Source organism: Homalodisca vitripennis, chromosome 6 (genome assembly GCF_021130785.1).
Source record: "Homalodisca vitripennis isolate AUS2020 chromosome 6, UT_GWSS_2.1, whole genome shotgun sequence".
Classification (NCBI taxonomy): domain Eukaryota; kingdom Metazoa; phylum Arthropoda; class Insecta; order Hemiptera; family Cicadellidae; genus Homalodisca; species Homalodisca vitripennis.
The window spans coordinates 145563247-145589187 of NC_060212.1; the positions used below are offsets into that span (position 1 = coordinate 145563247).

At 35.6% G+C, this 25941-nt stretch overlaps 1 protein-coding gene across 1 annotated transcript in view; it reads right to left on the reverse strand.

Annotated features, from left to right (window-relative positions):
- Window positions 1–1239: 1239 nt before the first annotated feature.
- Window positions 1240–25941, reverse strand: part of LOC124365590 (putative inorganic phosphate cotransporter) — a 42675-nt gene continuing 17973 nt past the window's right edge. Inside the window, exon 6 of the mRNA XM_046821583.1 lies at window positions 1240–1496. Within this exon, the coding sequence (XP_046677539.1) occupies window positions 1240–1496 (257 nt within the window). The remainder of the gene's footprint in view (window positions 1497–25941) is intronic.

Sequence of the window (25941 nt, forward strand, 5' to 3'; positions counted from 1 at the left end):
TTGACATCGCCTGTGATTGGGCATGATGCCGTCCCCTGCTATCAGATGGAGGAATTGGGAGCCGGGCTCGACCGCTTCCCATCGTCTCGGGCCGTCCGTAAACAAGTGGACGATGGGAATCTGGAGTCGTTGAGGGAAAACAGGATGGGATACTGGTAGCAGATGGTAGGCGAAAATCACTATTTTAACAAGCGAGTCCTTAAAGTCAATCGCGATCAGTTTTCTCTTTTAGAACCCCAGATTTTGTTGTATCGGCTGGTTCGATCTGTGTGGGAGGAAATACTTTGGAAGCAGATCTTAAATTTGACCTCGGTAGGGAAAGTATCAAATTCAAGTGTTTAACCAAAATATCTTAAGGTACTACGTATGTAAATAAACTTTGGTATACGATATATTTTCTGTATGTATCTTGTGTGTCATCTGAAATAAATTAGCGTTTCTTTAGGCGTAAAAAAATAATTAATGCATTAATACGTAATGCAATAAAATAGAAGGTCTCCTACCTTTTACCATACACCACACCACGTGTTGGGTAACATACTTAGTTGAGGTTTTATGGAAGTATATAGATAATTTTATTAAGCTAAATGTGCCACGTGTTTTATGTTATGTTACGTATTTACTTACTAAAATAACATATAACTGTAATCAGTTTGTTTACAAATGTATTTATTCGAAATTTTTTCGTTGTAGTCATGGTTACCTATAAGACCAATGTAAGAATGTTCGCTAACCCCTAGAAACATTTCATGGAGTTATATGAACCATAATCGATCTTGATGTTGCTTGCATAGAAATTATGCTTCATGCAAAATGTCAAGCCTACAGGTCAGATAGTTCTCAATATGTCATGCGGAAAAACAGACAGGCAGATACACATATAGACAGAAATGGGAGCTCAGCCAATTAATAATATCGAATGTGAAAATTTCGTACCCAACAATAATTATAGTTAAAAGACAACAAAGTTGAATTAATATGTTCGGCATGCCAGAAAGTAGACTTCAATGCAATTTAACGGTGTTAGATTAAACACAATTAATAATAGAAAGGAAGAAGAGACTACGGAAGGAGAAGAATTATTGCAGAACATCAATGGGTTTGCAGACTGTAAAATGTACACTAGCAAACCCAATACATTGAAATGGATAACGCCAAGACCTGCATGAATTGTCCAACAATTTCCCAAGAGGTGGAATTGGCAAGGTTTCTGCTCGGCAGGCCGGTAGCGTCCTCCAATCATATTTCAGTGAAGGCGCCCTTGTTATGGCTGATATATAGTGCTTCCAGAGACAATGCTCCATAACAACACCATAGCACACCATTAGTGGCGGTGTGGGTGCCTGGCTCACCACTCCTCATTAAAGTGTAGCTGCAACAGCAACACCTGGCCTCCGACACTCCTTCATCTTCCGCAGCCACCATTGCCACTGCCCTGCCGCTTAATTGCGGGCCTGCTCCATCACTTACCTGTCTGCCACAAGATACGTCCAGTTCTACAACGAGAGTTGCTGCTGATCATCGCGTCATCCAACACCATCCAGGTCAAAAAGATTCAATACTTGCAGCTAAAGCTAACCCCAAGTACAATTTGAGGATTATGAAACATTGGATAAATGACCGATAAGTCTTTTTTAAAACCTCTTTCAAATTAGTGTTAACCACTATTCGATCAAAATTGTTGACTTCTGTTGCGGAACACAAGATTTTTACCAGCTTTAGATAATTGCTTTAGATAATTGTCTTTGATGCAACTTGCACTACTTTACTGCCTGCCATACAACTCTTTCAAGAAAAACCACTCGTACCTTTTAAAATTTTCATCAAAGGTGAGTAATGTCTTTGATGCAACTTGCACTACTTTTACTGCCTGCCATACAACTCTTTCAAGAAAAACCACTCGTACCTTTTAAAATTTTCATCAAAGGTGAGTAATGTCTTTGATGCAACTTGCACTACTTTACTGCCTGCCATACACCTCTTTCAAGAAAAACCACTCGTACCTTTTAAAATTTTCATTAAAGGTGAGTAATTTGCATCTTTTTTAAAAACTAATTCTACGTTAGCATATTTTGATGACTAATCTACTGTTAACAATCAGTCCTGAGACTTATGCATTCTAGCATTTCGTTCAGGAGTTTCCATTCAATTATTCGTGAACGTTCAAATAAACACCTAATGAACAGAACATAAATTCCCTTTTGCTACAAGTAAAATCCAAAACAATCCTTTTCCACGATGAGAAACGTAAACTGTTTCCATAAAGTCTCTTAAAAATAGACTTCAGTTTAGTATCTTCAAATATTCAAAGTCCTCTGGTGTGTGTGCCTTCTCGCGGACATCTCTGGTACTGTTACCACCTGGTCTGTTGGCATAACTAAGAGCGCTTCGGCTATAACTTCAAGCGGCCTGCGGGATCAACGACAAAGGCATTAACTCCTGGTGCTACCGGTGCCATTAGGCTGTGTAACAGACCCGGTCACCGATACTTTACCGGCTACCGACTACCGGTTCCGCTATTCCGACCGGTGATATCATGCCCTTGTCGAGCACATCAGTAAACTATGCCGACTGTTACCATTAATTTGTTTACTTGAAAATCGGAGTATAATGTTTTTTTTTTGTTTGAACAAACAGACTCAGTGCTCATCCGATTTAATAGGATTTTGATGGGGGATAAAAAAAAAACAAGACAAGTAAAAGGGTTGTAATCAATCATGCAATCTTTTCTTCAATATGTTCTTTCACATTTGTTCTTTAAATTGGTATTACTCAATAATCTAATAAACCATGAGATACCAATACCTTTTTTACTAACTATGCGGTTATCTCTAACGGTAAGGTAACTACAAAGGACAGCAAAGGCTAAATAACGATGCGTGACAATATAACGCGTACGCAAGAGAGGGTGTTAGTGCGCATAAATGGAGTAGTAAGATTGATTGATCGAGGAGATCGAGACAGAGTTGCAATCGATGTTCTGCGGTGAGACCGACACAGCCGGAAAAGGAAACATGAAGTTTTAATGTGGCAGTTGGTGAGATCGGACCACAAAAAGTGACACGCCGTGATACATGGCGACTAGGTGGAGGTGGTCACATGTCTCAACCACCACCCCATGCTTCCTCTCCAGGCCTTTCCATTCTCCTTGGAGCGTTAACAGATTTTTGATCTGATGTGTTGAACGCGAAGTAATTAGATGGAACAAAGTATGGCAGGGAGATCGGCGTGTAATTGCCAGCAACTGCGTCACCGCCCCATACCGGAGCCAGAGGTGTTGAGCTCAAATGTGGCGATATATTGAAGTCAACTAAAGAATACTACTGCAGAACACGCCAAGCCGGCCTCGACCTGGTGACCACTAGCAAATAGCTTCCCGCACGACAGACCGAAGAAAAACAATTCACCTGGAAACAATCCCTGCTGCGACTTGTAGGGCAAGTTGCATCCTGTGACAAACATCCGGTTAAGGGATCCTTTTAAGAATGTGTTTTCCAGAATATGAAACTCTAGAATTCAATTGAATTGATTCAATCATATTTGTGTTAAATATTTGATTAAAATAGTAAACTATTGCTCATCTAATAAAATACATGTTTTCTGATTCATTAATTATTCTATCTCGTAATTATCATGTATCATTCACCAAGGAAACTTGATTCTTGTCTTCTCTCTTTTGTTTCTTCTCGGCGATCAAAGGCGGAACCTTGGAATTATCAAACCAGTTGTCAACGCATAATGCATAATGTAAAACCTTTCATTACCGTATGCCATATTCACTTGTAAATTCAAAGGTAATGACATTATTGTTTCCACTTTAGTGGGTGTAGTAACTGTATTACTACTCAGTGATAATTTTCAATTAAATGTTAATTGTAATCAACTGTTCTGTGTAAATATTGTTTTATGACAGCACAAATAGATGTTTATTTCATTTAACCACTACTTTCAACATGTACACGTTAATAGTCTTGAAAGCATAGAGTAAGCTTGGTAGTAATAACACTTCTTATTTCAAACATTTTTCAACCGCTGTTGAGCACAGAATAAGAGCATGTAAAGATTAGAAAATTAAACAATTGTAGTACAAAAAACTTTTAAAATTTGCACATTTTAGCAATTATTAAGTATGGGGTGATTGATTAGTCCAATTCAGATATCAAAGACAAAGTTACCTTGTAACTTTCGCAACAGATTCAAAAACTGTTATAAAAAACACATCTTAATATTTTTTTTACTGAATTAGACCGTTTAGAAAATTCAACTATGACACCATAAATACCGTATATCGTGGAATAAATTACAATCATTAGTCATAGGTATACACCTTTTTGATCGAAATAGGCGTTTCAGACCTGCATACTTGTATATATATACCTGATCGGGACATCAAAGCAAAATTAAATTGTTTCAAAATGACATAGAGACCTATTATTCATTTTATCAAGAGCGTGTAAACTTAAAATTTAAGAACTTCGACTTTAGGAATCCTCCAAAATGGCCTAAATAGTCAATTTGCTTATGAACTCGTTTATCACTAAATATTGAAGAGAAGTTAGAGTTCTTTCATGGTACCTATAAAACCTATTTCACTCTCAAACCTGAGGACTCAAAACACTATTTATACTTAAATCTAAAACGGATAAGAAAATTGGAACATTTTTTAGTGATTATCACCTACGTGTTTAGAGTGTGGTTTAAATTGAATAAGCCTAAGATGTCCCCGTTTTTCATTAGGAATTTGCGTATGAAATCGGGGGTGACTTCTAGTTTACAATAAGGGAATAGGCCATACAATGCGTTTTCGTTCAGTTATAATTTGGGTTATGGAAACATTGCCATCCATACACAATCTAACAACGTTTCCTTAAGAAAAAACTATGGATCCATACATATGCAATTATTGCACTATTTTAATAGTGTTGCTATGTAAATTACTGAACGATTCGTATGAAATGCAAAGATTCCAAATGTGATTTAGAAATTCTAACCTAAAAGCCAAAGAGGAGAGACTTAACAGAATAAAAGAAGAGAACCTCTCCAAATGTACACAAATGATTTCAGGATTGCTATTAAGCTCTAGCTATCAAGTAAGGATCATCAGTCACTCTAGAAGGACAACATAGTCATGTACTTTATCAACCCAGTGTCTTTAAGAGTCTAGGAACTATCAGACCCTGAAAACTCCTCCAGAGGCTGAGAACTCCACAGGGTGGAAGATCTTAAGAGCTGAAATTCCTATTGAAATTCCCATAAGACGGTTGCTCCCGTAGACGTAAAACATAGAGAGAGTTAAAATTTGTCGAGTTTAGTGCCCTCCGTGAGTTCACAGAGCTAGAAAATCTTTTTAGAAGGCTGGAGTTAAGGGCTCTCAAAGTCAGCGAGCTCTTCTTATATGCTGAGGCCTTCAATAGCTCAAAGCACCCTGATACTCCTGCAGGCTGAGAGCTACTACCATATGGGAAAGTGTTCAGGGCGAGAGCTTCTGGATCCTAGACGGCATTAAGGGGTAACGTAGAATCATAGCTGAATTTTCTTGGAATCCGTAGGTTATAGAAACCGAGAAGTACTAGAGGTTAGATAGACCTAAAAGCCAAGAGGTCGAGTCCCTTTCATACCTGAGTTCAGAAGTAAGACAGAAATATAGGCACTTAAACTTTGCGCTCAGCGAGCCAAAATATCATGCTTTATTTATTTTTAGTCACAAACAAATAAAATGGTCCTACTTTATTTTGTATAACACATGGCTGATTTTAGAATGCCACATTGAGTCTTCACGACCATTGTTCAGGGAAAATATCCCGTAATTGATATAATAGAACTACAAAACTCTTAACAAAATCATATTCTACACAAACATGATGTATGGTAACCTAACAGCCTTAAAAAATGATGTCTTTGTTAAAAGATTCTGTATATAGTAATACTTAATACTTTTTGGTGAAGTGGTTGCATGTTTATTTAACCACTTTCTGGTAGGTAGGATTATAAGTTGCCTACCAGCCAGTCTTGTGTGTGACTGGTAGTTGTGGCATCGATTCAGAATTTAACTGTAGCAATGGGAAAGTCTACTAAAACTTTAATAATATTTTCTAAAACTAATGAAAATAACAGTTTATCATGGAATTCGTTCACCAAATTATTACAAATCTGTAGAAGGACATTCTACTTCACAAAAGAACTGGAGGATCGATATGTTTTAAGTTACGTACGTAAAACATTTCATTTATTTATCTCATTTACATACATAGAAATATAGTGATAATAATATACACGAGGGTACCCACATGGGCAAAAGCCTGTGTGTGAGAACCGAGTTCATCTTCACTCGAGTTTGCAATCACAAATAGTACTAATATACAATGTAAATTTTAGAACAAAATTAAAATTGTATGATAAAGCGAATATACTTAACCACTAAGTTGCATACATATTTAATGAAATTCCTTGTGTTGCTAAAATAAAAGTGTACTAACAGCAAGATTTCGGGTGAATGCACTTATCGTTCTTTTGAGGTAAGCTATTGTTTTAGTTAAGTGTTAAAGATGATTACTGATGTAGCAATTTCAGAAGACAAGTGGTCTTGACAAAGGGTCGTGGCAGTAAAACAGTGATGTTGGACGATATCCAGAAGAACCATCCAGAGAGGAGCGATCACAGTAAAGAAGTGTCCAGGCACCACAGAACAAACAATGGGGGAGCGGCAACAAGTTGTATTTAGTGCCCGTGCCATTTGTTTGAATAAACATGAGAACATAACTAAGGTCATCAAGTCACATCTGTTGATTGGGTAAACACATTGTTGTGGCTGTAGATACATCAGCTGGTAGTACATAAGTCAAATCCCTCGGGATACTCTGTATGCGCCACGTGTTGGAAATTATCACGCCAACAAATTATTGTTTACCGCTTCCAATGAAGTTCACATTCTTTTCGACTCTATCATCTTGAAAACAGATAACCTGTGGTTGTTGAATGCATAATAAGTATGTCTCTTCTAATATACGGCGTTGTAAAGCTTGATACGTGGGAAGAGCAACGCTCTCAAACACATGTTCATTATGCTGACTAGTTTATTGATAGCCTTTACTGATTGGATTATATAGAAACCTCATTAGGAACTTATAGGATTGAGCTAATTCCTTATCACTTCAACGATTAACATTGTTGCCGTGAAAGGAGGGACTAAATGCAATAACAAATGATACCTGTAATATTTTAGATTTTAATATAACGACAATTTTATTTCTGTCTGGGTAAATTTGAAAGTTGTGTTTTAGTTTTGAAAACAACATTACCTCTGTTTTTTACACAGCCGATGGAAAGGCAGAATGGATTATAAAGAGTTAAATTGATCACAATACTTCTTTGGATGCAACGCCGTTAGAGATATACAAATATAAAAGATGAATGTAGCCATATCCATAACCAGATGGACTACAGAAAAAGAAACAGAGAAATATGAAGCAAAAGTTGAAAAACAAATTGGTTTCTGACGGGAACAAGTGATCAAAGGAACTGAAAAACAGTGTTATAACAAAATTAAAGAATTACTAAGTTGTACTATGGAAATACAATAATTAGGAATAATAATAATAACTTGGAAAACACAAAAACTTGCGTGAAAATTTATTTCCTCCATCTTGTCAACGAATGAAGGCCATGAAGCGTAATTTTTAAGCATTTCCTCATATATTTTTGCTTCAGAAATGCCTTCAGAGAAAACAAACATAACATGTGAGTGAACCTAATAGTTCCAAAAATGTGGACAAGAATTCCAAATAATACCTTAGCAGAAAGAAACTCCTTTGACATAACATCTATAAACGTGTTCTTTTACAATTTAATGAATGTCAAATAATCAGATTAAAATTTAGTTTTTTGACAAATATATCGTTACTGCCCTGAAAGAACTGCGTAGATCGACCCTAGACTTAAATAAATACTCCGTTACGGACAGAAAAAAAGAGGGTTTCCTAAAGGCGAATGCATTACACTTCTTAATGAAGGCTTGATCTGTATTTAATAATAAAGTTTTAATTTATTCAACTTTAGTAATTATTATTTTAAGAAATCTAGCGAAACACATATTTAAATATGCATTTTCCGGTCTGTATGTCGGTATATATTTTATAAAAATTACATTTAAAAATGTTTAAGCAACACAGCTTAAATGTAACACATGTATTGTTACTATAGTTAAGTATAATCGTGAGAAATAGAGTTTCTAAATATCAAAGGTTTTAACTTTTAATACAATATTTTATGGAAATTTAATGGTATTTCTAATAATATTATAAATGCGAAAGTGCCTTTCTTTGTTTGTTTTGCTTTCACGCGCAAACCATTCCACCCGTTGTACTTAAATTGTACATCCGTTATTAGAGTTCCTGGTATGAACATAGGCTTATTATTATTTCCAAAATCCCTCCGGGCTAGGCCTCACAGGTTTCTAAAGTAGTAAAAGTCCCATCTTGGTCTCTTAAGTTGCGAAATTTTTTTGATGGAGTCTGTTAAATGTAATTAACAGATCTGTGTAAACATAGTTTTATGACATCACAAAAATATGCTTAATTAATTTAACTACTATTTTTAGTCTGTTTACCTATATAGTGTGAAAGTATACAGGAAGCTTGATAGTAAAAAGAGTTATTCCAATCAATGTTAAGCACGGAGTAAGAAAATATCCAGAGAAGAAAATTTTACACTGTTTGTCACATTTTCATGGTCCTGGCGACAAGGCAAACCCAATATTGGCGTCCGAAATATAGCTCACTCGAACCAGCAGTGGTTATACACGTGCAATGCTTTCGAAATTGCTTGCGAAGCCGAGGATAACTGCTAGTACAATATATTAATAAATAACGGGATATTGAATTAAAAAGCAAAATGCCATATAACACTTTTTAAATGATATTATTTCTTGTTAATCGTAAAAGCTAACAAAGATATGTGTTTTACTTCACAAGATTAGCCAAGTATGTTGGATAAAACAAACCGTATAATGATTACTGATACTATCATAGAATAGTGCAATTTTATTACATTGTTTCCAACATTTGGAAAACATATAAACCTATTGGTATTCCAATATAGTTACAATGTTTTTAAAATAGGGATTATGTGGATCAATCATTGAAACATTTTGAAACATGTATTATCAATAATTGTTGTCGATATTTTATTAATTTACTATGTATTATGTGCTTCAATGATAATTTATATTGAAACTTGAAAACTTCTATAATTTAACACTATAAGTTACATAATAGTATTTTTTTCACGATTAATGCCAAGTCTACTTACGATACAAGATACGAAAACAATTTTCCAAAAAAATACACTCTCGTACAGACAGGCAAGCGTAAAACAGCATTTTGGACATGTGTTTCATGGTTTTCTTTACCCTTGAACTAATTTCCGAAATATTGGTCAATTGTTATAGTACACCCTGTTGTAATGCACCAAAACTTATAAATAATACTCTTAAATATTTAATAATATTCGAAGATCAAAAAGAAGAAAAAATAAAACGTGAGGGTTAAGACGTTTTGAATTTTTTTTTAAATAGTGTTATAAAATGTTTATTTTATAAGTTTAGGCTATTTTATCGTCAAGATAATTTAACGGGAAAAATTCGGATATTGCCACAGATTTAAATAACTTTGTACATGCAGTAATAAATAACTTAAAATAAAGTAAATGGTTCAATTAAAAGTAGATGGCTGATCGAAAACCAACAGATGATTTCTTAATGGTTTTCGAGTGACATATAGCCAGGTCCTACTTTTTCAATAAAAGAATTCCAGAGAGTTCCTGTAACTAAAGACTCAATGAGAATCATATTTCTTAAAATTTTACTACGAAGCATTGCTCATCTGAGATAATAAAAATGAATGTCAATTCAAATACCAATTTAACTATTCCTGATAAAATTCACTCCAGGAAGGTGCACTTGATATTAACATAAACAATCTTATACTCTTAGTTAGGGCATGATTTAGAAATTACCTGCAAATGGTAGTACATAGTTGTATTAAAAAATAAATTGTAACTTACCATATCAAGCGAAATCTGAAATACTTATGTAATGCAATAATAATGAGCGGAGCGTCGGCAAATATTGTTATATTGGTCTTATGGATAACATGATAAAAACGTAAAAATAGCAGAATAAACAAATGTGGAACCAGTACAACAATATGAGCTTTTTAACTTTTGAAAAAATATGTAGATTATTTCAAAAAAAAAAAAAAAATAGAGTGAAAGCTAATGTTTAAAATTGGCGACAAGATCTGATCTCATCGAACTCTCTCGTTTTAGAACACTTCCTATCTCATCGGAACCTTATTATTTAAACACTGGTATGAAACATAACTCAATGAACAAAAATGTGAATGTATAATAAGATAAATATACCGATAAAGATCATCTGTAGGCTTCAAAATTTGCATGGAACTTAATTTATACATATACAAGAATTAAATGGTGCACGACCTAAAATGGAATTTGGGTAAGGGTTAAGGAAGCACATAGTAGGCTGACACAATTCCTTTTTCCCTATGGGAGAAATGAAAAAAAAAAAAAATTGTATGGTGTACGTCGATTTATTCAACTGCAGATAGTCTCGAGGAATGTAATGACATAAATTTGGCATGCAACTCCACACAACCCTGTTAATCGACACGTGGTATGGCGTACTCCGACCTTCTAATATTAATAGGGGTGCGCAACAGTGTAACGGGTACTGCACATACCACTACATAGTATAAAACAAAGCCGCTTTCTCTGTCCCTATGTCCCTTTGTATGCTTAAATCTTTCAAACTACGCAACGGATTTTGATGCGGTTTTTTTTTTAATAGATAGAGTGATTCAAGAGGAAGGTTAACTATGTGTGATAACATCCATTAAATAGTGGAAAAATACTGTTATTCTTGAGGTTTCTAATGTTATGTCGTTTCATAATTCAAATTAAACTGGCACTAAACAACTGATGACAGCTATAATTCGACAATCTTCCTGAGACATCTGTTTACATTTGAATTTTATGAATAATAAGTAAACAGTGCTTGATCGGTAGTGTAATTTTCAGATAGTAAATAAAACATTAATATAAAAATTTCACTCCAGATTGCGCCAGTGACGAATTAAAATCATCTAATGCATTAAATACTGTTATAAAACTAACCTTAATGAACAAAGTTATCAATGTTTTCACATAAGTTACTTTAAACTGGTGGGTTTCCCTGATATTATGATATTACATTTTAAAAATGGCTTACGGAAAAACAGAGAAATGAAAACTAACATACCTTAACGATTTATTCTTTCCCTGGCTACAGTCCAAAAAACAAGTGTAACGCAAAACTTTAATAACGATTATTTTGGAAACCTTAATAAGGATTTCTCTCTTATATCGGAAGTACATAAGAAGTAGGTAAGACTTCCCCCTAGGTCGTAATAGGCTTTTCAGTCCTAGCAAACTCAACTATGCCAACACGATTTTGACCAAAATAGATTTCCGAGAACTATATAATCGAACGTATATTATTTTAATCGAGGCAATATGTCAAGCTAATCTGTGACATAAGTGAATTTAAACGGTCTTAAGTAGGCACTTTTTAACCGAAGTAGGCATCTCGGTCATATGTAACTATATATGTATATTTTCTTCGTCAGAACAACAAGGCAAACTCTACTATGGTACTGGAAATATCTTAGACCTGAAATATATGACAAGGACTGGGAAATAACGCTTTTTGACCAAAGTAAGTTTCCGAGACCTGTGTGATCTGAGATTTGTGTTTTCTTGATCGGGATGAAATGAAATGAAATGAAAAATGACTTTATTAGAGGCGAAGTTAGGACTATAAAGTCCTCTCTACCACTTAACCTCACTTGGATGGCAAGGCAGATTCAGCTGTGACGTTATGCATATAATTAATTAGAACCAGAAATGCTTCTACACGTGCCAATTATGATATAATACTTAAGTTAAACTCTGATACTATTTACCATGAACTTAAAATATCTACCTGATGTATGCCTACTTACGTTTTAAAATGTTTGTAGGACTCCCATCATATTACATCATATTTGCTTTTTATAAGACTTCGGTTCTAAAAATTGCGTACGAAGCCGCGGGTAACAGCTAGTATTTACATAAATTGGAAAGATTCAAGAACCTAGACAGCACGAACAAGTAAAACATACTGGATGTGCAAAAACGTTTTGGTTTGGAGACCGACTCAAACCTCAATGTACCACAACAATGTATTCCAATTTAAATTTGATTTGGTCCGGAAGGTCCAGCACCCGGTTAACAGGACCTGGCAGAGGTAGTCCTAGGAGCTTATCCGAAACGAATTCGAAACACTCAATAACGACTTCCGTAAGCTCTATTGGGCGCGGCGAGAGTGCGGGGGTGCCACGGGGGTCAATTACCAGAGTGGGTGCGGTAGTCCACGTCTCCATTACCGTATGGGCAACCGGCGATGCAGGTGCAGCCGCCAAATTGGGCCTTCCGGTCACCTATAAATCACCGCAATAGGAGAAATGCCGACTCGATCTATCAATTGTTCTCGCACCGCATTAAAACGGATCCGGGGGCAGCAGTGTGACTTACCAGTGAAACCTGTCCGTGTGCCGACCATATATTCAATAAAGATTCGCATAAATACGCCCGTTTATGGGTGCCATAACGGCGGACCGATCGTCCATAAATAATCAGCTAATGATATCGATAATTAGTGCAGCTCGAGCAGTCCCGGCCCCCGATCACCGCTGGTAAATCACCGGTAATTAATTCAGCTGTTCGGATCGGTGCGTGGCCCGACCGTCCGACAGCGGCGGAATGTTGTTTGGCAACAATAACAACATTTTACAACAACGTTGCTGTCACATTAATTATAGTAGAAATAATTCGTCCTCAATGTACCTGCAGGTTTGTATAAAAATTATATATTTTGTGTCCGTCCACACTTTGTGTATTACTGACTCGATATTGTCTATTGCCCTAACAATCACGATATGCATGTGATAAATCACACTCAATCATATGGATTGGCGTCAAGTTACGTTAAAAATAATCGCAGAAAATGTACTGACTTATTAACACTCATACTAGAACATATATAAAGGAGTTTGGACATGGCTTCAATAAATTTGGTATCGAAAATTGTATACAATTTATTTTTTACCAAAACAGATTTTATATTTTATTACACTTAACCCTGAAATAAGCAATTGCAAAGCCTATAATGACAGGATTTTATGAAATTTATGCACATCATCATTCAAAAATATGTATAGATTCATTGTAATTAAGTACTTTATGCTAATACTAATTAATTTGTATGTGACAAGTTTTTATACAAAATAATAAAATAAATCTTAGTTTTACAAACACTGATTAATAAAAATTAGGAAATCAATATTTTTATCGTGACTTATATGTTTTAGCGTTTGTATTATACGTCATAACGCAATAAATTCAATATACACCAAATTAATTATTAGGAGGCGAAACAAATAAAATGATCTATATATGATCAAATAATATGATGATATATAACAGCGGTTCTCAACCTGGGGGGCGCGCCCCCCTGGGGGGGCGTGGAAGAATTTCAGGGGAGGCGTCAACAAATTTTTAAAAAATACTTAAGTTGTGGTTTTTGAAACAGTTATTTTTTCATATATATTTACAAACAACAACAAAATTTAATTTGATGCTGGACACAAACACACAATCATTGAAATTATTAAATTATTAACTCAATAAAATGTAAAGCTTTGGTTTCTATGAACCCCGCTGGCGTGAAGTGTGAAGCGGGATTGACGCTCACGAGAATCGCGCCAAGTGCGATTGCCGTTAGTAAGTGGTTTCTATAACCGCGTGAACCACGCTCTCAACGTGGGATCGGTCATTCAACATTTGTAGACATGGGTGTGAGGATGTTAGCATTAGTGTTTCTTCTCGACGAAGGAAATGCGGATGAAGAAGTTATACTACCTGAATTTGTTAACGATGATCGTTCACCTTTATTTACAAGAAGAAGTAAAGAGAGGTGTTTTAAAATTTTAATTTTGAGACAATTAATGGATGACAAGACGAAGTTCAGAGAATATTTCAGAGTTACAGTAAAGTTGGACTGTTTTATGAAATTTTAGGATATATTCAAAATGACCTTACAACTCCTGCCACAAATAAATGGTTTCTACGCATTTTATTTTATAACTAGATTTTTGTAGTTTTTCATTGATTGGTCAAATAACACTCTGTGCTCAAGCACATAATCAATTAACATTTCATCTAATTCTGGTGAAAAAATCTTGGATTCCTTCGATAACACTATTTCATACACACACGGAACCGGCAATGCCGCAGCGGTAAATGCGCCAGTGTGGGTAGACTTTGACGGGATTCGTCGTCGTGTTGCGCTCCCAATTTCCGGCGGGAATGACGCCGGCCCGATATGACAAACCGCGCTCGTAATAAAACATGCAGTAGTTTTGGCGCGATGACGTAGTACCGCTTCACGCTTCGCGCCGGCGGGGTTCATGGAAACCAAAGCTTAAGTGAGCGTCTGGCCAGGCGTGAGAAACTAGCTGACTCAGAACAAGGCGCGTGGAAGAGGACTATTCCACCTATTCCACGCGCCTTAGACTCAGCATACAACCCTCCCCCCCGTCTGGACTCACCCTGCCTTTCTTTATTTGTAGCGCGGCGCGGGGCGTAGTGCGCATGTCTGCCACTGTCCACCACAAGCGCTACTTGTCACACAGTATCATCCAGTCCCAGTCGCGCATTTGCCTTCGCCTGTGAATGTAGTTTTATTGTAACTATTATAGCGATTGTGTTGTTGATTGTCATCGCCATTACATTGACAAATATTGTGTGTTTTAGTGGTTAGTTGTTATTAAAATGGCTAAATCACTGCCAAAGAAAAGACTCTACAGTGATGCCTATATTAAATACGGGTTTACATTTATTGAGAAAAACGGTAGTCATTTACCTCAGTGCGTAATTTGTCATGTAGTTCTAAGTAACGATGCAATGCGACCTGGACGTTTGGAACGCCATTTGAATACAAATCACGCTGCTCTAAAGGACAAACCTACTGAATTTTTCGTTTCTAGGAAACGTTGCCTTAAGAGAATGAAACTTGACCCCAGTGGAAGTTTTCGAATGGAAAATGAAAAAGGCCGTTGAGGCTTCTTACAAAATTGCCTTGTTGATAGCTAAAGACAAGAAACCCCACACAATCGGTGAGTCACTCATAAAACCTTGTTTGCTTACTGCCTGTAGCACTGTGCTCGGTGAAGACAGCTACAATAAAGTTGCAAAAATTTCTTTATCAAACGATACAGTCAAACGTAGAATTGATGACATGGCTATTGACTTAAAAAATCAACTGGTGCAAAAGCTAAAGAACTCCCCATTCTTTGCATTGCAGTGCGATGAAACAACAGACATTTCAAAACAAGCGCAGTTGTTGTTTTACTGTAGATATATAGATGAAAAGAAATTCCTTGAAGAAATACTGTTTTCTACAAATCTTGAAACAACAACTACAGCAGTCAATATATTTTCTTCTCTTCAAACATTTTTAGAAGCTAATGGCCTTCCCTGGGAGAGAGTTATTGGAATATGTACTGATGGAGCTCAAGCGATGACAGGTTGCCGATCAGGATTTATTGAATTGGCTAAGAAAAAGAACCCTAAAATAATTGGATCCCATTGTATCATCCACAGACAAGCTTTGGCTTGCCAGACTCTCCCTGAATCACTTAACACTGCTTTGAAATTAGCAGTTCAAGTAGTGAATCACGTCAAATCCAGTGCTTTGAACACCAGACTTTTTCGAGTGTTGTGTCAAGAACTGAACAGTGATCAAGAAACACTTCTCTTTCACACCGAAGTTCGTTGGTTGTCCAAAGGTAATATGCTTGCAAGGTTGTTCAACTTGAAATCAGAAGTTGAAATCTTTTTGATGAGTTCAAGTGAAGAACTGTACAAGAAATTTACAGATGACAAATTTATCTTTTACCTGGCATATTTATCAGACTTTTTTGAAACAATAAATCTTCTGAACCTAAAGCTACAAGGTCAGAAAAGTACTTTAAAGAATTATGATTCGATTAAGAGTTTTACTGAGAAGATAGCTCTTTGGCAACGCCGCCTGCAGAATTCGGAGCCGAACTTTTCTTCGTTTCCAAAATTAAACAACCTCCTCGATGAAACCCAAAGTCTTCCAAAAGTCCTAATAAATGAAATGAAGGACCTAATATCTGAGCATTTGTTGTCTCTGAAGAACAAAATCGAAGCTTATTTCCCAGATATAAGCTCGGAAAAACTGGGAATTCAAGTTAACAAGAGACCCCTTTCAAATCAACGTTGATATACTTCCTGGTTACATTCAAGAACAAACAATTGACTTGCAATGTGATTCAAAAGCTAAAGTGGATTTCCCAAACATGGATCTCGAAGATTTCTGGCTACTATATCTTCCTATTTACCCAGAAGTAGCAATGGAGGCAGCCAAGTTGCTTGTACAGTTTTCATCTACTTATCTATGCGAGTCAGGATTTTCAGCCCTGGCTAATATAAAATCGAAATATCGAGCCAGACTAGATGTGGAAAGTGACCTGCGGTGTTCTTTGTCAACATTGCAACCAAACATACAAAAAATAGTTAACGAGAAACAGTGCCAGCCCTCACACTAGTACTACACAAGTAACGAAAATTTTTTGGTTACATTATTGATATTTTGTTGTAGTTTTTTCGATTATTTGTGTAATTAAAATTTGTATTTGAATAAATGTGATTTTATATTCCTTACCAGAGTATGTCTAGCCTAAGTTCAATGTCATTTTACGCAAACATAACGTAAGAAAGTTTATCATATATAAGTCTAAATTAACTTATTCCATAAAGGGAGGCGTGACCTCACACCAAAGTATGAAGGGGGGCTCAAAGGCTGAAAGGTTGAGAACCCCTGATATATAATATGGAATGTGTTATCATTTTAGTGTCCAACATCACAATTTTGATTAAAACAGATATTGAGAAAAAGACTAAAAAGACTAGTACTGGTAAATTACCACTGGGGAAACGTGTTATACGACTATTACTAGTTATACTACTTCCAGGGTTAACGGGAAATAACTTCCCTTATTACAAACCTGATTAGATTGACTTCAATCAGTTTTTATCAAGATAATTAGTATATATACAAATTTTAACCCGTTACAAAAGTGAGCAACAAAAACCAAGGAACACAAATCGATATTGGAAAGGGAACACCAGGTATTGAAAAACCTCCGGAAATTAGTCAAAAGTAAATGTGTATTTGAGGAAAGTTTAGATGACTTCTAGAAATTATTTCCATTTTAGTTAATCATTGATTTTACGAAAAGTTGTAAACGAAATTGATACATCTAATAAAGTGATTTTTTAAGATTAATCTATTAAAGGAAAGACACTAAAACCATTTATTTTTATGAAGGTAAGTAAGGGAAAAGATTAAGATATAGCAATACGATGTTAAAACTGGCAGATAGATGTCAGAAATAACAGAAATCTCGAGGCAAGGTTATACGTTCTTTGATAAATATTTGAAGTAGTGCTGTTTTGAATAAGCCCTAATTTTACAGCGTGGTTTTAGTGCTTTAGTTATTTAAATTGTTGTTAAAATACACATTTGTGTATATCATCATCACCATTTTATATGTAAAAAAATATGAATACATGTTTATAGATTGTTTGAGCCCACGCAATATTACGAGTATCTTATTTTTTTAATGTCCAACACAAAGATCGTGACCGTAAACTGTTATTATTTTAAGGACTTTATTAGTTCCTAAAGTTAAACTCAGCTGACACACCTAAAATACACCTATTTACACATTATTTTGTCTTTTAAAATTTACCTTATATAAAGTCATTGGAATAATTAAAAAAATCCATCATTCGAGAGGCTGGGCAAATTAATTTCTGTCTGTCTGTCAGTCCGCACGATATCTCGAGAAGGGATTTATCTATAGATTTTGCCTAAGTTACTTCATCTCTAAAGCAAAATGGAGTTCCATGATGATGCATGTCACTCCATAAGATTTGTTAACTTGCCGTGAGCAAACAGTTTTACATTATTTATATGGGTAACCGTCATGGCAAAGAAAAGTTGCAGAATAAATCAATTTTTAAACCAACAGAGTAGAATCATATAACGTTTTAACATGTGGAAGTGGGTGCGCCTGAATTAGCACCCCCTGGACACAGCACCGCCTCGCTACTGACGTCATTTTGACGTCATTTTGAACGTCAAGAAGGGGGGGGTGCTAAATCAGCACAGTGGCCGTGTCCAGGCCCTGAAAAAGCACCTCCTTCGAATAAGGGGGTCCTAATTCAGCGCCTTGACCGTGTTCATGTGCTGATTTAGCACCCCCTTCGAATAGGGGGGTCCTAATTCAGCGCCTTGACCGTGCTCATCGTGCTGATTTAGCACCCCCTTGAATCTGGGTGCTGCTATATCAGCGCCGTACTGATGAGATGAATAATTATCCCAACGGAATAATGTGTTAATTCAGGGTCTCGACCATGTTCATTCGCTGATTTAGCACCCCCTTGTAGTCGGGGGGGTGCTAATTCAGTGCCTGGTCCCTGTCCGTGCGCTGAATTAGCACCCCCCTGCCGTGACGTCAGAGCCCGAGGGGGTGCTTATTCCAGGGGGGTGCTAAAAGCAGCGTCCCCGTGGAAGTGTTTACATAGAAACTCAGCAAAGCATGTTACGTGACACATGGTGTGGTGTACTTCCAACATATTTATTTTAGTCAAAATTATAATTAGAACATTTTATAAAAATGGATTTATGAGGTAAATTGTTTTAACTTATAGGGGTCGACGTGGAAGAGAGAGAAGCCTACTGACCTCAGTCCTATTTTGTAATCAATTAAAAAATATTATTTGTATTTCTCCTACATGATATCATGTTAAAATTAGTGATGGTGGTTAATTCAATGTGAATGATGAGTTTAGCTCCATTTCACCTTCATCTTAGTACAAATCTGTGACAGCGTCAGATTCCGGACGCTACACTAAGAGGCAGGTGAACTAGAGCTAAACTCAATATTCAGTTGTAATCTAATGAAATGAGCCATCTACTTTAAATATCGCATGCAACTTGAGCGAAACGTAAGACAGGTCATGTGGTGTGGCGTACTCCTAAGCTGTAACTAAGTAGAGTTTGAGAACTGACGCAGAAAAATAAAATAATGTTTCTGGAGGGATGGAGGAAACGTGTACGGGGATGGGTTCATTGGCCAAAGAATTCATAGGAAGGAAAATTACACCAAATTTAGAAAGACTAAGGGAGAAGTAATGTATATGTGTATAGAAGGGATCAAAGTGGTGGAAAAATACTGACACTCGAAAGACCTAGAAAATAGGGAGATATAAATGTCGAATGTTCTCAAGGCTTACGATCCATGGACCAAAGAACAGAGGATTTACAAACTGTGAATTCACAGCCATCTCAGAGTTAGCTACACGAGAGCAAAGTACTAAATTCTGTCTAAATTAGAAAGTCGGTAAGATAAAAAGCATATTTCCAAATGTGTCTAGACACTATAGAATGGAATAACCTACAACTGTTGCGTACGTAGTTTTTCGAAGGGTGTTGGAAGAAGGAATGCCACCCCAAACCATGGTATCTTGGGGTTCTTCCCTGTAGGATTGATGATATTTAAAACCTTATATATGTAATTTAGTGCTGTTTTTGAATTACAGAAAGGAAAAAATACGGAAGTCTTACTGAAACACTTGTTCATAGGACAAATGAACACTGTCGATGGAATTTAAGTTATGTGACATCGACAGGACCTAGCGCAACACCAGAGAATTCTCTTAGCTCTGGTTGAGAATCCTTACAATCCTTGATTCTAGGATCTAATTAATTATTATCTGAACAGGGACAGTGTCAGAAAAAAAAACTTAGGTGTAAAGTGGTGAAATCCATCACATTATACGATTGATAATTCAACTCATTACGATCCACAAGCCTAGATCATCTAAAATATCTTAATGTTAGACCTCTGGCATTAAACTTTTCAGCAAAGGAGGTCATAAAATAAACTGGTTACTTGAGTACTATAATAACAGTTTTACAACTGGAACTCAATAATGTTAGGTTGCTGTAATCAATATAATTATTCTAAGTATTAACATAAATAACTTAGTCATTGATTAAAATAGACTTTGTTTTCCAATAATATGCAATAATATTGTGTTTCAAACTTTCAGTAAGGGAATCATGAGACTAATTGTTCTTAGTCTGAGGAGTCTTTCGTTAAGACTCCTTTAATAATTTTAAAATATCAATGACAATAATTTAAAATCAAATAAAAATTAAATTTTCAGTTATAGAATAGCCATAATTAATTAATTATTTCTTTTTCAATATCAGATTATATCACGTGTAGGAGGTACAACTATATAACGTAACCGACAAAGCACTTACGGCACTGATCATACTCAAAGAAAATGCTCAAAAATAAATAAAAAATGCCACAAAATATATTAAATGTCCGATTGACTTGCTTACTATGTATTGTTTAACATTATGTATAGTGCTAAAATGATGTGACATTGTGACATGGTTGGGCAACCTCTGAAGATTGTAAACCCCTGATCAAGCCATGAACAGGAATTCAACTCTTTAAGGAAATATGTATGAAACATCAAAGAAAATTAATTAAATTATGAAAACTCATGACATTTACTATTATAGGAATCGGTTGCAATTAAAGAGGTCTTAGTGTAGGCCTACAAGAAACAAAATTCGAAAATCTGGTGTCCAGTAGCTGAATTTTCCAGAAAGGAGAAAAATATATTTCCAGGGGTGCGTGACTAAATACATATAATTCACTCCAGTTTTTATGAGGATCTTAAGTCATTTGATAATGTCAATCTTGAAGTTCCTTTTTATAAATTAGAGATTTGCTTGTATTAGGAGGCACCGCAAAAACAGCGGTTTAGATCATACCCCACTGATCGTTTCCACTCTGTGGACTTCACCTAATGAGACAAGCGTAACTAAGGTAGATTTCCTTCTAATAACGAAAGGCGTACCCCAAGGATCCATTCTTGGCCCCTTGTTATTCATTTTATTAGTCAATGATTTTAATCTACGTTTCATTGTTTCTGTAATTCTATATACGGATAACAACTGTGGCAGATGTTGCGAATTCTTTTAATCTCTCAATAATTTGTTTATATGTAGTTTAAGAAATCTTAAGTCGTAGATTTCACACATCGGTCAATTCAAAGACTGGTGTTGTCCATTTCCTCCCCTAGTCCCTTATTCTGAAATTAGTTCTGTCATTGATGATGTTGTTATTCTAGAAAAAAACTCCGTTTATTTCCTGGTGCTCAATATAGACTCCTCCCTTACTTGGTCAAATCACATTGACTTTTTACTAAATAATATGAAATGAAATGAAAAAATGCCTTTATTAAAGAGGCGGAGTTATAGGTCTATTAAGCTCTCTCTACAACTCAACCTAAAAGATCTCTATATGTTTGTATTGTTTACTACATCTGGTTGAAATTTTAAATATTGAATCCATTAAGCTTGTTTGCTATGGCTACTTTCTATCTACAATGACATTTGGGCGTATATTTGGGGAATTGCATCAGTGACTTCAATACACCGAGTTTTTGTGATGAAGCAGAGGGCTGGTCTCCTGATTTGTGGATTAAGGGTGAGAAGACGCTGCAGGGAGGTTTTTGTACTTAAGAAGCTATTAACTTTGCCATCCTTCTTTATTTATTTTATATCAGTGCGTACTCTAAGAATTATTAAATATTTACAGCTAACATATCACAGCTATCTTGCCCGTCAAGTCTTGTAGTTCCGCAGCTCTGAAAGTAAATTTCAAAAGTCAATTGAGTATTTATGTTTCAAAAATATTTAATAAACTACCTGTAGAAGTTGAGGACCATACCAGTGAACATTCTTTCAAAACTAATAAAAGAACAATTTACTGATAAAGTTGTTCATTAACTGAAAGAGTTTCTGTGAACCACAGAACCACCTAATGAGACTAGTAATTACTATATATATATATTATATTATTTTGACTTATATTTAACGTTCAATTGGACTGGCTATTATTATAAGAAAATAAAGCGTAACCTGTCTCAATACAATCTAGTATTTGTGTAGCAGAATACAGAAGATTGATTTGATTTGAACTTATAGCCTCCACCCGCATAAAATCTGGGTGTCCTTGCGTATTGAAAGGTCAGGGTCTTGTTCCCCCAGGGTCTGCTCTGCGTGATCCAAGAGGAAATCACGCAAGAATCACGGAGAGGATCTAAGGAAAGCCCGGACTTTCTCCGCGCAGGTGGTAATTGTAGCTTCGCGTGACTATTGTTCCTCCTCAGCTCGCCGGTTCCGCGCCGTTACCGTTACCAACTGGATCAGTGACATTCCGCTCCGCCGTTTGATCAATTGCCCCCTTTCTATTTTCGGCAAATTCCTTTTGAAAATGACTCACGGCCGAGATTAGTTTTTATGAAGTTTATTGTGAGCGGATGGAAATGAATTGCCCGGTCGGTAGAAATCGTGCCTGTGATGTGCTGGGAAGTTGTGCTTTATAAACGCGGACTCTGTGTGAGTTAGTGGAACTGCTGAGGAAATCGGTTGGTGGTCTAGTAATAAAGAGTCAGCCATGAGCATAAGCGTAACTTTGAGGTTGTCGGGGTGGAGGGGGGAGGGGTCTGACCTCCAACTGCAATAGAAATAAACTGTGCTCGAATTAGACCATGGTAAGAATTTGCTCCTATTATTTCACAGCCATAAGCAATTTAACCAAAACTAAACAAATATAACACTTGTAACCATGTGACCATCATTTTTGAAATATAAAACCAGCTGTATGTACAATTGACTCCACTATGATGTTTTAGACTCGATCACAAAGTATGGTGGAGCAAGCGAGTTTTATACACATAACACAGCTATGATGGGAAGAGTCGATTTAACGCGAATGTTGACTTTAGCTCCATTTCACCTACAGCCTACCTGGCGGTGCATCCGATGATAATGAGAACACCTCCTCATGTAGGTTACATTGGAATACTTAGTAAACCACACGGAGCTCTTTTTTAGCCTTCGTGTGTCGAAACGATGTTCAACACGAAAACAACCAAGAACTCATCTTCTTACCGAGAGTACGTTTTGAATACCGTCAACCTGACAAGTATCAAATAGTATTGGTCTTGTACTCTGCTTTTCGACCTTGCTGGATCCCTTCAGACGGACATGTACATTCCACAAGTCAAGTCAGTGAGAGCGTCAGATCTTGACTCTGCAATAAGCGGAATGTGAAATGGAGTCAAAAATCATTAGGTCTGTTTTGTTAGCTACACAACATCAATCAAAACGTTTCTATATGTTTGCATGCATTCTAATATTTGATTTCTTCGGCAGCACAAAGATGTTGCGCATTCAGCACTAATGGCAGGAGACATCAGTAGATAAGATAAGAACATTACTAGACCAGCATTCTTGTAAAACAAGGTAACTTATACTTTCTCAGAATTTAAAGGTCATAATAACGATTAAAATTTTATGATTCGTCGATAATACTTTGCAAGGTTTGAAGTATTAACAAAATACATCCGTCCATTCTTAAAAAAAATCATATATGTGAACAAAATGTTATTTAATTTTTGGTTATGTTTACCCCCAATGGACAGACGGTTTGGAATTCATTTACTAGAACAACTTATTAATAGTCGTAAGTAAGATGTACTATTACTGTTGGCTGAGCGTTAGCAAAGACTTGTCACTCGAGGGTCTGAAAAATTTCTCTGAATATCTGTCTGTCTGCACAATATCTCGAACAAATGACCTATACAGTAAGCTTATAAGCGGACAGATAGACAGGTAGAAGTAAAATATTACTAGCCTCTTGAGTGTTAGTCTTCTTGAGATTTCGCAAGAAAGTCCATTTTCAAAAAACACTGAGTTTGATGTTGGCTGCATGTCCCTCCATGGGTTTCGGATGATCCTTAGCGAATATTTTTTATTGAACCTGTTGGTAACGAAGATGGTAACTAGAAAATAACAGAATAAATAAATTGTAAAGAAACTGGGTACACTCATATGAGATTAACGTGTGACAATTTTAGGCTGAAATAAAAAAAATTCATTTACGTTCAACATTGACTTTTCACTCTATTATTTGTCGTTTTCCTCTAAGAATAAAATCGTCACATGTTAAAATCCATATGATTCTTAGATTTAAATAAATGATTTAATATGCTACTTTACCGTTCCCACTTAGTAACCCGTAAGACGAGTGTATGATCGTTAAGGCTCAGCCAAATCACACGGAATGGCATGCTTAAAGAAATTAAGCTTCCTACAAGGTTTCAAGTCAGTATATCTGTGTTTTTTTAGGTATATTGTTTCGACAGACAGACAGACAGACATAAATTAAATTTTACTAGCCCCTCGAGTGATAGTTTTATTAGTCTTGAAATTTTGCATGAAACTACATTTCTACGTTGAGAACATAAGTTCGATGATTGTGGGTTTCAATCATTGAGAATTCGACTTAACATCATTGGAGCTTATCACTCATGAGACATAATTTCTCTTTTGTCTGCCGAAGGATGTACAAAATGTCTTTCTGTGTGTTTTTATGCCCGTTTATTTGTCCGCAGGACATCACTAGCATGAAATAAGCCATAGATAGCTCATTTCATTCCATTCAGCGAAACCTTTTACGCGTCACGTGGTATCGCGTTCTCCTACCTTGTATTAGAATATCATTAATACTTTTAAAGTCATTTTTATTTATACTAAGTAAAACCATTATCAGGCGCACATGAGTATTTATAATATTTACTTGTATTGATACGGGATTTCTTATTTCATATTAAGCCAAATCACAGGTTTAACGCATAAACATTAACGCAGCTAACCTTAACGAGCTGAATTGGACATTTGCAAGCCAATTCATCTTATTTTGTTTGTAATTAATTCAAGAATAGTATTTGTATTTCTCCTACATGAAGAATTATTTAGGTTCCAACTAGAATTCTTTTACACTTTCCGAATCCTTAATTTGTAAATTGCATCTTAGCCAAACAACATTGGTGTTAAATTAGTGTTTTAAAGTACAAGTCAAAAACTGCCTTTTCGAACAAATTACACAATAATTATGTATTATTTTACAAAAATAACTAACACGTATTTTAATAACAAATGTGATTGTAATAATCATAAGTTTTATACACTTTTATGCTACTAAATGTAAATTTGTTTTGTTTTAAATTATAGGTTATTTAAAAATAGCAAAAATCAATTTTGAAACCTCAAACTCTAATGAATTTCCCATGGAGTAAAGTAGGATTTATATGTACTCTTAAACAAAATTAGTTTAAAAGAGGGTGTAAACGATGTTTTAAAACCATAAATTGTCAGTATTTTCCCCAGATGATTTCCTAGTTACCCCTCATTTTAAGTTTTGCGTCATTTCTCAATTGCAATTCTTAATTGTATTCAACAGGCATACAATCAGCATTTAAAATACTACAGCTTTAAACTTAAACCCTTATCCTCTAAATTTCTTTATAAACAAAATCAGTTTAAAAGTGCCAAAATGTTTAAAATATTTACGAGGACAATTGTAAATTTGTGTTGGCACTTTGTAATTATTACTATGAATTACTTTGTAATTATTATTATTGCTTTGTAATTTGCGTTGACAAGTGTAATTATTACACGGTCGAGAAGGAGCTGTGATTAAAAAGTGCACTTTTTTAAAGTAATTTGGTCTTTCATGAAATTCACAATGAACCATTAGTTAAAATAAAAATGAAATTGATTTGCATAAGATTAACCAGACTAATTCAATTCAAAAACTG